This window comes from Oncorhynchus mykiss, chromosome 2, assembly GCF_057628025.1.
Source record: "Oncorhynchus mykiss isolate SJ-2025 chromosome 2, ASM5762802v1, whole genome shotgun sequence".
In the NCBI taxonomy this organism is placed as follows: Eukaryota; Metazoa; Chordata; class Actinopteri; order Salmoniformes; family Salmonidae; genus Oncorhynchus; species Oncorhynchus mykiss.
Genome location: NC_143023.1, coordinates 72,013,817 through 72,028,277, shown reverse-complemented (window position 1 = coordinate 72,028,277; position 14,461 = coordinate 72,013,817). Strand labels below are relative to the sequence as shown.

Below are 14,461 nucleotides of genomic sequence, written 5' to 3'. Positions count from 1 at the left end.
GCCATCAAATGTTCTCTATGCATTTTATTTTTGCTTAAAGAAGATTCAAATTTACTGAGCTAGCCCCAATTCACAATCTATTGGCAACATCCCTCTGATGTTGGAAGTGTCTGATGTGTACAAAAGGATTGTAAATACAGCATGTTTACAATCAGAATACATTCTAGAATACCAGACCACAGAGGTAACCTTTTCTGCAAATATCGGTGAGATCGGAAACTTGACTAGACTTGACAAAAGTTACCAAACACTGAAGACATCAGGAGACTGCATTAGGCCACATATCCTTGGGTTGTGTTCCCACTGGAGAAAATGGTGGGATTAAAATCCAACATCCTCTGTTTAATGCTGGCATTCACCTAAAAAACAAATGACAATACATAATTACAGTAGTCTACATAGAAATGTGCATTTATAGGTTGGTGTGAAATGGTGCTAAATTGTGAATAGGGTAGAATCAGACAGACCTGGCTTCCTATTCAATCAACACAAGCTACCAGGTTTCAAATAAACCTTTTTACAGGAGAAAAACAATGTTTATAAATACTAGCTATTGATTTACCACTCCTCTGTTTGCTTTTGTAAGTCTACTGTCCACTGGGTATGGGAGAGTTTGACTTATAAGCATAGAATGTCAGGTAAACAGGAGTCCATATCTTCATCACAGGAAGTTGTGACCGTGTCAAAGAACAATTGAAAGGACGGAAGGGAGAACCCTAATGTTAACACCTGAAATGTTGCAACACATGAAAGCATGTGACTTTATTGTGCAGTACTGTTTCCATTTCCCCTGGTATTTTAGTAACAATGGATACTTTGTAGTACTTCAAAGAATTTGGTAACATGGTTCTAGGCTAGCTGGTACTAAATATTACATAGTGGTTCTTGTATTATTGAATCACAATGAAACAGACATGTGATTTGTGTTATTACAATTGTTGCATGTTATTTCTTAGCTTATAGCTAGTAATTACGTTACCCTGAAATAACACCATAGGTTCAGTCAACATTAAGAACTTCCCAAACCATGTCAGATGGATGATATTGAACGGATACATTTGAGCTCAAACAGTTCCCCACTTTCATGTTCATCGTAATTTAGTATTTATTAAGCAGACAGTCTAAAATCTAAATATCCCAGGTTCAAACATTTTCTAAATGTGCAATTATGGCAAAAGCAACGTGTGTGGCTGTTCCGCACAGAAAACCTTTAATGATGAAACATATAAGGGAAAACAATTATTGTAACCTTATAAAATGTTTAATTACGCTTAAGCACTGGCAATGAAAGTAGTGGAGATTACACAAAAAAAGCCAATATAACACATTTCTGTTTGCTCTAATTTTGTCCTTATGTTTTTAAACTGAGATGGTATGAAGAAGGGCCTAAGTACACATCCTTTTTGCATTACAAACAGAACATCCCTCTGAGGAAGTTGCACATTCATGGATGGGACAAAAACATAACTATAACTTTAATCTAATGAGTTAATCAATTACACTGAAATAAATGTGTGGCGTGGGTTCTTATACAGGGCAGAATTGGAGACAAAATATTAAAAGTAGATTGTAGACCTACTTCCTTTCTGATACGTTCCTTTGGATATTTTGTCTCAAATTCCACCCTATATAAGAACCAACCCCATGAACAATTGGTTGAGTAAGTTCAAATATAATAGTATTAAACATTGATGATAGATAAGGGACGTTTAGGTTTTAATCTTTTCAAAAATCAGAGGCCCTGCTGTCCAGGGATTGGATAGCATGGTCACATTGGGATTAGGACGCCTGGAACTGATTACGAGTAGACCCATAACAGACCTACCTACCTGTACTTGACATCAAAGAGGGTGGAGTCCTCTTCTTCCTCATTCTCCTCATTCAAAGGAGCCATCTCTACTCGCTCTGCTGGTGTAGTGATTATGTCATACTTTCGTGTTTTCCTTATTCTCCTTCCAGATCTATGACAAACCAGAGAAGGGTTGTGATAATGAGACAAGAGGTGTGGAGTAGTTTCTCACCTTGAACCAAGCAGAACCTGACATGGCTGTTTTGCCATATGGACAGGATTAATGCAGTGTATTGTGGTTAAGGCCTACTGCCTAATCTAGAAGAAAAAGAAACGCACACCTATTTAGGCAAGGTGCTGGCTAGCGGAGTAGAAAACTTGAAAATAAAGGAGAGACGCACACTCTAGGAGCTACTGCCCACCTGCCACACACATTGCACACTCTAGGAGCTAGGCCTACTGCCCACCTGGTGTGGGAAGTGATTATGGCATTGCTGATGTAGCCTAATGTAGTGGTGTTTAACATTAGATATTTTAACATTTAGATATTTCCAACAGCAATTACTGACACAATATGATAGTTGCTGCAATAGAGAGGACACATCCCCCATTTGCCAACTTTCCTATTACATGCTGCATGACATAATCAATAAGGAGGATCTTTATGAATGCTCAAATTAGTTGTCTTATAAGAATAGTATAGCATATTACACAAGGACTATTTAATTAGGATAATTCAGTTGGCTATAGTTATTGGTATGGTGTAAACATAAATCAGCTTACCTGATCACTTTGATGACCAAGCACGTGATGAGAACAGCTGTTAGCACGCAGATAATAATTACAATATTTTTAAGAGTCGGAAGATATTGTAATATTGAATACATTCTTGATTCGGTCTGTGCATGATCTGTGATATTATTTGACAAATCCCCTCCATGGTGGGTTGGTGTTGAATTTAACTGCGTTGCGGGTGAAGACACAGTTTGTGGTTCACCTATAACTTTCCATGCCGCAGCAATAACCAAAGTGAATATTAAACTGTATGAAACCATCCTGCTTGAAAGAATAAGAGTAAATTGCTTGTGAAAATAATCGTCGTTTCTTTCTCTCTAAATTTCTTTCACGAAGCCAAGGAAGATATGCGATTCAAGATTGGCGATGATGACATTCTGTGACATTTCAAGGAAGTGTTTAAAATTGCGCATCCACTCGTCAAACGAACCGGTTCCTTAAAACGGTGTAAATAGCCTATCCATCTGTATAACCTAACAATTATCTCCTGAATGGTCGCTGCTCTCAGTTTTTCCTAGCTGCTGTCAAAGCCCGTTGCTTCTAGTAGCCTACAATCCCTTCATGATTTCATTTGGAATGCGTGCAGGGAAAAGGGAGGAGGATTATCTACAGCCGGAAGAGCCCTGTGTGTGCAGGCCACTGTTCATACGTGTGTGTCATGAACAACATTAGCGTGAGCAACAATTGTGGAATCAGCGGATCGCCTTCAAAATAAAAGTTCCTAATTGAAACTGATGCAAACGGATAAAAATAGTGGAATCATGCCACAATTGGACTCGAAAATGCTAAACAAAGTTGGAATAGTGTTCTAGAAATCACCAGAAGAAGTTCTAAGTTGCCAACTTTCCTATTACATTCTAAGTTAATTTGAAAAACAAAATGTAAACATCAGTTAAAATCGTACTGTAGTGGTGTTTGAATTCAGAATAGCATTGGGGCATTGGCTACTTATATGCACTGTACAGCCTGACCTATGGATTGTGCACCCATGAAATGGGGTATCAGCCCATTGTCCATTGACCCCGGGTTTATTCGACAAAAGCAATGTCGCAATAAAAAACATTTGCGATATGTGTAATGAAAACGGCAGATATAGGAGAAACTTTCTAAATATCGACAACATTTTTATTTGTTCAACGGGTTGATTTTTATTTTGTCGAACTTTATTGCGACAAATAATGTAAACGTTTTTTTTACTGAATCATTTTGAAGATACGTAGGGCACGTGATGTCATGGGTAATTTTAAAGCCCCTGTAAATTTGGACGCGTGAAGTTCGACTTCAAACAAGGAAGCGGAATAGAATCCATCGGTCTATATGGTAGGCGGTTTTAGAGACAGCTGTGCTGGACTGTGGTCGACATGGATGATAGTTCTGATGGTATGGTTGGGGATAATGAAAGTCATGGTCCGGGATGGTCTGTTGTGAAAAGTAAAATAAAAAAGAATGGCACGTGACAGTTCTAGTGTTGCGCCCGTGAAGAGGGTAATGGTAGCGAAAAACAAAATACATGATGTCTCTTAATGGAAAGTTGTAATCATGTTTGATGCGACCACGGGGTCTCATTTACACCCTATTCGACCAACCAATGCCGTTAAGAAAGAGATAGGGGAAGTCACATTACCCCGATTTATTGGTAATGGTAGACTGTTAAAATACACTGCTCAAAAAAATAAAGGGAACAATTAAACAACACAATGTAACTCCAAGTCAATCACACTTCTGTGAAATCAAACTGTCCACTTAGGAAGCAACACTGATTGACAATACATTTCACATGCTGTTGTGCAAATGGTATAGACAACAGGTGGAAATTATAGGCAATTAGCAAGACACCCCCAATAAAGGAGTGGTTCTGCAGGTGGTGACCACAAACCACTTCTCAGTTCCTATGCTTCCTGGCTGATGTTTTGGTCACTTTTGAATGCTGGCGGTGCTTTCACTCTAGTGGTAGCATGAGACGGAGTCTACAACCCACACAAGTGGCTCAGGTAGTGCAGCTCATCCAGGATGGCACATCAATGCGAGCTGTGGCAAGAAGGTTTGCTGTGTCTGTCAGCGTAGTGTCCAGAGCATGGAGACGCTACCAGGAGACAGGCCAGTACATCAGGAGACGTGGAGGAGGCCGTAGGAGGGCAACAACCCAGCAGCAGGACCGCTACCTCCGCCTTTGTGCAAGAAGGAGCAGGAGGAGCACTGCCAGAGCCCTGCAAAATGACCTCCAGCAGGCCACAAATGTGCATGTGTCTGCTCAAACCGTCCAAAACAGACTCCATGAGGGTGGTATGAGGGCCCGACGTCCACAGGTGGGGGTTGTGCTTTACAGCCCAACACCGTGCAGGACGTTTGGCATTTGCCAGAGAACACCAAGATTGGCAAATTCGCTACTGGCGCCCTGTGCTCTTCACAGATGAAAGCAGGTTCACACTGAGCACATGTGACAGACGTGACAGAGTCTGGAGACGCAGAGGAGAACTTTCTGCTGCCTGCCACATCCTCCAGCATGACCGGTTTGGCCAGTCATGGTGTGGGGTGGCATTTCTTTGGGGGGCCGCACAGCCCTCCATGTGCTCGCCAGAGGTAGCCTGACTGCCATTATGTACCGAGATGAGATCCTCAGACCCCTTGTGAGACGATATGCTGGTGCGGTTGACCCTGGGTTCCTCCTAATGCAAGACAATGCTAGACCTCATGTGGCTGGAGTGTGTCAGCAGTTCCTGCAAGAGGAAGGCATTGATGCTATGGACTGGCCCGCCCATTCCCCAGACCTGAATCCAATTGAGCACATCTGGGACATCATGTCTCGCTCCATCTGCACCACAGACTGTCGAGGAGTTGGCGGATGCTTTAGTCCAGGTCTGGGAGGAGATCCCTCAGGAGACCATCCGCCACCTCATCAGGAGCATGCCCAGGCGTTGTAGGGAGGTCATACAGGCACGTGGAGGCCACACACACTACTGCGCCTCATTTTGACTTGTTTTAAGGACATTACATCAAAGTTGGTGTTACAGATACAAGTATCCTGTGTTCTTTTCTCTCCTTCTCCCCTCACAGGTGAAAATCCTCACTCCCCAATCAGTCACTAATCAATCAGAAGACACTCCTCCTCCTGTTTCCTACCCAATCACAGTTCCTTTCCCTTGGTTTAAAAACCCTGTCAGTTGTTTGCTCTAGAGCGCAATCTATCTGTAAATGCCATGTCTGTAGATAGCGCTGTTTCACTCTCTCTTTATGTATTGAGCTCTCTTTTGTTTGAGCACCTCCATATCACTTTGTCCTCACCTGTGAGTATTGTTTTTGGTTATGGTGTTTGTTTGCTGGTGGGAAAAGGGGGAAACAAGACAAGTTGCCCATGGGCATACACTACCCGTAGGTAAACTTAGTTAAAAACACTAGTTAGAACTGGGCGGAACACCCACTGTATTTTTGGTTAGTTAGTTAGTTAGTTAGCTGTTGTTGAAATAGGCTAGTCTAGCTTAGGGGTGTTTTGGATGCTTATTGTTTCTTTCCTTGGGTCCAGCTCAGCCCCTTTTCATTACCGTGCGTTTTCTAATAAACCATGTGTTTGACGGTAATTTAGTTGTCTGTGGTTATTTCGTTCTCACCTTTACTTTTTCACTATTATAATGTGCATGAGTTATGTTACAGGTCTCGTTACCATCTCCCCTAGACTGTCGGGCCAAAAGGGATTCGTAACAGTTAGATCAGCCTGTAGTGTGGTTTTCCACTTTAATTTTGAGTGTGACTCCAAATCCAGACCTCCATGGGTTGATACATTTGATTTCCATTGATCGTTTTTGTGTGATTTTGTTGTCAGCACATTCAACTATGTAAAGAAAAGTATATAATGACAATATTTCATTCATTCGGATCTAGGACTTCTGACTTGCCAGCACACATGACCGTCCTCCTGAATTTTTTTTTTACCAGTCGGCACCACCCGAACAGCTAAGCTATTCGCCGGCACAAGTGGGGACACTTCAGGCTGAGGACTAAGTTTCACCCATCCCCATGTGCTACATAAGCAAGGGGTAGTGCAGTGTTAGCACACAGTTACAGTGCCTTCAGAAAGTATTCACACCTCTTGACTTTTTCCTCGATTTGTTGTGTTACAGCCTGAATTTAAAATGGATTCAATTGAGATTTTTTTTTACCAATTGCCTACACACAATACCCCATAATGTCGAAGTGGAATTGTGTTTTTAGACATTTTTACAAATTCATTGAAAATGAAAAGCTGAAATGTCTTGAGTCAATAAGTATTTAACCCCTTTTATGGCAAGCTTAAATTAATTCAGGAGTAAAATTAATATTTGAAAGGAAATTACTGTTATATCGAAACTCGCTCTAGCCCATGCCTACACCAATCCAATGCTTTTATATTTGTTGTCAGTACTGAACGAGCGCTCCTGTTTAATCCCACTTACATTGCCTCTAGCTGGATCCTGCAAATCTTAACCAGCAGGTCATAGCAGGCCGGAATGAAGAAAACACTACATGTTACGCATTCATTTGCAACACAAAGAAGAGTATATATTGTTTACAAGCTGATACATTTTGTAAGGTTCCACAAAAGTTGAAGGTTATTGAACAAACATGTTAAATAAGAAAATCTATAACCAATTGCGCTCTAATATACACTAGATGGCGGCATTTATTCACCATGACACTGGGAGGTGTCCCAACTGTTCAAGGGGTGGAATTTCACTCTGGGATGTGCTGAAGCACTAAGTAAGTTTATAAGAATAATGTCCTGCATTGTGACTTGTAGAATAACCCTTAAATATCAGACCATAAAGGTGATTACCAGGTTGTTTTTGTCAAATATAATTTAATGCTGGCAAAATATAGATGTACCAATGTTTTCTAGATGCCAGGTTACATTACAACTTGCCTGTAGGCTTACTGTGTACTTCGAATTGTGGAATGGTGATGACTATGGGCTGTCAAATGCAGTTAATGAGGGCTTCAGCAACAATAACTGACAGGGAACTGGGGCCTAGTCTTTCAATCTAATACAAGACAAGCATTACAGTTAAAATAATCCAAATCTACATACAGTGCCTTGCGAAAGTATTCGGCCCCCTTGAACTTTGCGACCTTTTGCCACATTTCAGGCTTCAAACATAAAGATATAAAACTGTATTTTTTTGTGAAGAATCAACAACAAGTGGGACACAATCATGAAGTGGAATGACATTTATTGGATATTTCAAACTTTTTTAACAAATCAAAAACTGAAAAATTGGGCGTGCAAAATTATTCAGCCCCTTTACTTTCAGTGCAGCAAACTCTCTCCAGAAGTTCAGTGAGGATCTCTGAATGATCCAATGTTGACCTAAATGACTAATGATGATAAATACAATCCACCTGTGTGTAATCAAGTCTCCGTATAAATGCACCTGCACTGTGATAGTCTCAGAGGTCCGTTAAAAGCGCAGAAAGCATCATGAAGAACAAGGAACACACCAGGTAGGTCCGAGATACTGTTGTGAAGAAGTTTAAAGCTGGATTTGGATACAAAAAGATTTCCCAAGCTTTAAACATCTCAAGGAGCACTGTGCAAGCGATAATATTGAAATGGAAGGAGTATCAGACCACTGCAAATCTACCAAGACCTGGCCGTCCCTCTAAACGTTCAGCTCATACAAGAAGAAGACTGATCAGAGATGCAGCCAAGAGGCCCATGATCACTCTGGATGAACTGCAGAGATCTACAGCTGAGGTGGGAGACTCTGTCCATAGGACAACAATCAGTCGTATATTGCACAAATCTGGCCTTTATGGAAGAGTGGCAAGAAGAAAGCCATTTCTTAAAGATATCCATAAAAAGTGTTGTTTAAAGTTTGCCACATGCCACCTGGGAGACACACCAAACATGTGGAAGAAGGTGCTCTGGTCAGATGAAACCAAAAGTGAACTTTTTGGCAACAATGCAAAACGTTATGTTTGGCGTAAAAGCAACACAGCTGAACACACCATCCCCACTGTCAAACATGGTGGTGGCAGCATCATGGTTTGGGCCTGCTTTTCTTCAGCAGGGACAGGGAAGATGGTTAAAATTGATGGGAAGATGGATGGAGCCAAATACAGGACCATTCTGGAAGAAAACCTGATGGAGTCTGCAAAAGACCTGAGACTGGGACGGAGATTTGTCTTCCAACAAGACAATGATCCAAAACATAAAGCAAAATCTACAATGGAATGGTTCAAAAATAAACATATCCAGGTGTTAGAATGGCCAAGTCAAAGTCCAGACCTGAATCCAATCGAGAATCTGTGGAAAGAACTGAAATCGCTGTTCACAAATGCTCTCCATCCAACCTCACTGAGCTCAAGCTGTTTTGCAAGGAGGAATGGGAAAAAATGTCAGTCTCTCGATGTGCAAAACTGATAGAGACATACCCCAAGCGACTTACAGCTGTAATCGCAGCAAAAGGTGGCGCTACAAAGTATTAACTTAAGGGGGCTGAATAATTTTGCACGCCCAATTTTTCAGTTTTTGATTTGTTAAAAAAGTTTGAAATATCCAATAAATGTCGTTCCACTTCATGATTGTGTCCCACTTGTTGTTCTTAATTTCTAAAGCATGTGTAAACAAGCACTTATAATCAGGTACCATCATGATTTTATAGGCCACTGTAAAAAATGTAAGCTATATTTTCTAATGTCTAACAAAATAAGTTTGATCAATGTTGCATTCATATCTCCTCTGTCCATTACAATGTGCGGTGTCCTTCTAGATTTCAGCAGTAGAGCTGACCCCTAACCAGTGGTGTGTATTCATAGATGTCAAGAGAAGCCAGGCTTCCCAAAAAAAACAAATAAAATAATTTATCTTTCATCTCTCTGTGTTTCAGAATTTTCCTTCAATTCACAAGAGGCTGAATGTATCTCACTGGAGAAAGCATCTGAGCGAGTGAAACAGCGCCCCTCTGTCTCTCTAGGTTTAGGTCATCTATCTGATGCTGTCTGGTCCAAACAAGTATGACATTGTTGCCGAACGTAGCATTGAATAGAATGCAAGGGAAGCCAGTGAGCAATTGGCCTCCCTTGATCAACAAAAGCATAAAACATTTGCCATTCAGCGTTGAGCTAAACAGAGCTAGCTCAACTGTGAATGGTCCTCGTGCACCAAAAAAAAGTGTCAAGGGAAGCCAACTTAGGGTTAGAGAGCATAAGTCAATTGACAGAAACAACTTGAATTGTTGCATCTTGTTGTGTTGTTGCCCTCTGGTGGCTAGCTAGCTAGCTAAAATTGTCAGTTTCCTAAAAAAAACATGAATGGAGATAGGGATTTGGACTTGTGACTTTACTTCATTCTCTGTACTCGTTAATGAATATAACAGTGATTCTGATCATTAATTCATCCTTTACTGTGCCCCTGGCATGGACACAGAAGTCAGAACCGCAGCCACATCCTATGTAGCTTATGTTGATTGGACTAAATTGTTTTTGCTATCTTTTACTTGTCACTGTATTAGACTAAGCAGAGGTGATTTAATGATGTTTAATGATGTTGAAATTATGCTGGAATAGTGGAGGCAGCTCCTGTTTTCTTGCTCTTGTTTTTTTGGCGACTTGCGGTAACTCTGTGGTTCTAAATCAATACTTGTTATGTGGTCCGAAAATGTCAGAAACATTTGCTTGACCATGCTGTATGTCATGTAACTGTCTGTTACATGCAATATGCTTTGTGAACTAAACCGGACAGAGGTTGCGCTCCGATTTGTTATAAAACAAAGGTGTGGTTGAATTTATTCTGCCACTGTCATCTTATTGTCTCGGCCTTTAAGCCTATTTATACAACGGGTGGGTCTGATGCTGATTGGGTAAACCACATTAACTCTGGCTAAATCTATGATGTTAAAATGCCTATTTACTCTGTTCCATTTGTCTGCCAATCCGCTGTGTCTTCAGCTCAGCCAGGCAATTTATAAACTTGATCGCCACTATAAAAAGCATCTAGATATTATCTCACATTTCTTTTAGACTAACATTTAGTTTTCAACAGCGGAGATTTATATAAACCTTGCTGTATGTCTCTCTGACATTTGCAACATTGTTTCAATATTCAAATTCGATCTTCAGCTGTCGAATAGTAGTGAAAATGTGGGTAATTGGGATGAGACAGGCAGGCAGCTTTTCTCAGCCAGTCAAAATCATGAATCAGCATCAATTTTTATGGATATATACAAAGAAATATCAATAGAAAACAGATCAAACTAAACAAAGTGCAGCTAGTTTGCAGTCTTTCCAGCTTCAGAAGTGATTGTGTTAGCTGTGTTGTTGGCTAGCTCCTCTAAACAACAGTGTCCTGACGAGAGAGCACATTTTCTATGCCAGGTGAAATAGCCCCTCATTAGCTGATTGTTATGGATTTATCCAAATAAATGTCACTAGAAAACACCTTATGCAAATGCAGCTACTTTGTTGTTATTCTGGCTGCACTGTTAGTTGGCTAGCTAGCAAGCAAGGGATACGATTGTTGCCAGCCAGTATGGCAATAGAACATTTAGTACGAATGACAGGGTTGCGTCCATAGATGCAGAACAAAAAGACTTGGTCGTGTCTCTGGCAACCGAACCGATAGAACGAACGACCAGCCGGCTTGGGTAGCAAGACATTATCTTGTGTAAGGATGAAATAGAATGAATAAAAATAATGTTTTTCTTGAAAATATGTAAATCGTTATTAGAATATGTTGGTAACCCGTTGTATAAAAGTGATAATGTCCTCGTAGCCAACTTTGAATTGGGCCTAACAACACCTATGCAAATATATCCTTCAAACCCTGGCTTCTCTGGCATTATCACTTAAAAATCATGGTCGCAAGGCAGATGAATTACCAGGTAATAGAGCAAACAACGCAATTATTGCAACCCAAAGGTTGTAATATGCCTTTTTTTTTCTGGCTTCCCAAGTGATTTCACCAACGCACCGCTACTATCCTTAACCACTGATACAGGATCTGATTGTTCTTCCCCTAGTTATTAAGGTTAGGGTTTGGTAGGGTAATCTGATCCAAGATCTGTAGCGACGTGTAACTTCTACCTCAAGCTCATCTGGCACCCTTTTGTTTTTCCATTGCAAAGACAATTCTGGTCTGATTACAATACTATTGACCTGCACACCCTATCTCCTCCTCCTCTCTTTGGGATGATCACTATCTAATAGTATAAAAGCATGATTTGTACGATGTTTTTTGGGGGTTATTCAGTCTGGCGTAATCAGTGATCCGCCCAAGCAGGAAGGGCTTACAGCGCTTGTTGCTAGGCTGTGGTTCTTTTTAAAGAAAATCTTCCACTGCAAAACAGCAAGAGCTATTCTGGCTTTCATCTTATTGGTTGGTGATGGGGGTGGAGTACCAAGGACTGAACACTGAACAGGACATTCAAAATGGCGTTTATGTTATTGCCGCTTCTTGCAAAGCAATGCAGTTACAGTCTATCCATGAATTATTCAGTTATATCTGTATGCAAGTGATTATAACATGGTCAATGCATATTATTGGTGATATCAATACAAGTCATTATCAATATTAGCAATTGTATCACCCCATCTTTGGTAAACAATTACAAATGTGATAGCAGTTCATTTGTTGAACTCCCTTTTGAGTCTACATTAGTTGACACGCGTATATTTTGACTATCTATCCATCTATCTATCTGTGTGTGTGTGTCAATAATTATTGAGGTGAATATAGGGCTATGCAACACGTGATGTAATAAGTGTCTGCTGAAATGTTTAGTGAAATATACAGGACAGGAGGAATTAAAACAAAACTGTGTTTGATATTCAAAACTACAAATTATTTCACTACTGAAGTTTGTTTACATCTTGTCTTTAAATTGTCTTCATAAACACATTTCTTAGGAGGCACACAAAATGTGTATTTAAATGCATAACATACATAAATAACCCTTTGAGAATACATATTTGGTAATGTAGGGGAATCTTGCAACAATGTATCCTTCCTCCTTGTAACTAACATTAGATGCATTTCAAAACGTTGAGCACAATGTTGCATATTGACTTCAATTAATATATTAATTGTAATAATGTAAACCTTCCGCGCAGAGGCTCTGCTACCCAGGATGCTGGTGTGTTTCAGAGGAAGTTGTATGCGCTTATGTTGAAAAAGAGGGGGCAGAGCTGTATTGAACAGGATAACAGTTCAGGCAGACGTAGTGAGAAGGACAGACCGAAGAGACGAGCCTACAGCACAGCACAGCATGGCAGAGAGAAGCACAACTGTCAGGGAGAAGATCCCGATAAAATACGAAAATCAGAAAGAAATGCGGCGGCCGCGTGGCAGAAGACAAGGGATAGCGCCCTTCTCACATATGGGTAAGTATCTGAAAGAAAAACACAGTTTTCCCCTGTAAAGGCGCGGTTAGAAGATGTGGCAAAATGGTGGTAAGAGCGAGGGTTCGATAGTCTGTTTTAAAAATGGCCATGGTGGGGTCCCCTGCCAAGAATGAAAAGGAAAAACGATTTTCAGACTGGATGTCGGTGCGGTTGAAATTCTAATTCGTGGGATGAGTAGAGAAAAATGTGTTGTGTTAGCCTAAGTCAAATATAAAGAAACCTATATGATTGGGTACACTTTCGAGTTCTAGAACCTACGCATTTAAAATGTGCTTTGTCCTTGAAAGGGCATATGCCCTTGTCTGAAATGGACAGAGGAAAATTGAACTAAATTGAGGACACCTTAACATACATGTTTTATTTGAGTGGGTCGAGAGTAAGATGAAAGTATGAATAATTTTATTGTGATTTCAAGAGATAATATATTATGAGTTAATGTCGATGTTTTTCCAAACAACAATTAATTTAAAATATATATATATATATATTAAAAAAGGCTTTATTGCCAGGTTTAGGAGTTACTTGATGAAAAACATTCCAGACAGGTAGTTAGGCATAACGTAATATTTTGGCTAATTTTAACAGCATTTAATAATTAATTAAAATTAAGGTAAATCAATATGTTCGGTAATGTTCTATATGTACTTTGTATACATATAACACCAAAGGTTTATTATGTTCAAATGAAACTGCCATGTATTGAGGAGCATATATAAGCTATTTTTCGAAAATGTAAAATAGGGTGTTGCCTTTTAACTCGTTGTGGTACAGAATGGAAATAAAAGCCACTGAAAAAACGTCATACATCGTTTTTAGGTTATTGTTTCTAGCTGTTATGAAGATGAGATTTGGGAGTAACTTTAGTTTTTCACACTTGACAAATACAAAACTATTCACTTTATCACAATTCACAGAATAATTATTTAGAAATGCACCCTTTTCCAAGACACAGAAGCATATGCTGTCCTGGCCAGATTATTGAAATATGTTCATACAGTGAGGATAATATTGGTTTCATAGATATTTAATGTAATCAACTTGATGCTGTGTTATCACCTTAATTAAAGCTTAACATAAAGGTCTCTGGTGCTGAGAAAGTCTAAAAGTCTTCCTGTTTAGAGATACTAGATTTTAAAAAGATGTATAGATATCATCTATATGGTGGTCATAAATTGCTAAACAAATATTTTAATCTTAGTATTCCAATAACAATTCTTACAAATTGTCTCAATTTTGATACACAAACATGTAATTGGATCAATGGCCACAATGCATATTTATGGTTTTCATGATGAATGTATAGTCGTTTTTTGACATGCATGCATTTGAAATGTGTAAATGCAGATCAATTGCCTTAATACAAATGGTTTTATATCAACAATTAATTATGGGTAGATAGTAGATTTTCTTTTTTACCCACTAAAAGTCATGTAAATGGTTGCCTCTGTAGCATTTGTAGTAACATATTTGAATATACAATTCTGTAAAGATGTGTAGAATCTCTAT

The 14,461-nt window shown here is 39.6% G+C and overlaps 2 protein-coding genes across 6 annotated transcripts in view; one reads left to right on the top strand and one right to left on the bottom strand.

Annotated features, from left to right (window-relative positions):
• Positions 1-1,825: 1,825 nt before the first annotated feature.
• LOC110495604 (membrane protein FAM174B-like) lies at positions 1,826-6,220 on the bottom strand. The gene is made up of 2 exons (XM_090217204.1): positions 2,573-6,220; positions 1,826-1,961 (listed from the first exon to the last, which is right to left on the bottom strand). Exons 1-2 carry the CDS (start codon positions 2,842-2,844, stop codon positions 1,826-1,828), a joined length of 408 nt encoding a protein of 135 aa, XP_090073330.1. The 5' UTR covers positions 2,845-6,220.
• Positions 6,221-11,992: 5,772 nt separating this feature from the next.
• The window catches only part of LOC110495580 (ATP-dependent chromatin remodeler CHD2), a 38,776-nt gene continuing 36,307 nt past the window's right edge, over positions 11,993-14,461 (top strand). For 4 of the 5 annotated variants that reach the window (XR_016491023.1, XR_016491022.1, XM_090217190.1 and 1 more), the window contains exon 1: positions 12,717-12,934. The gene's annotated coding sequence lies outside the window, so the exon portion shown is untranslated. Of the gene's footprint in view, positions 12,935-14,461 lie in introns of all 5 variants that reach the window. The other variant, XR_016491026.1, reaches the window with a different exon arrangement.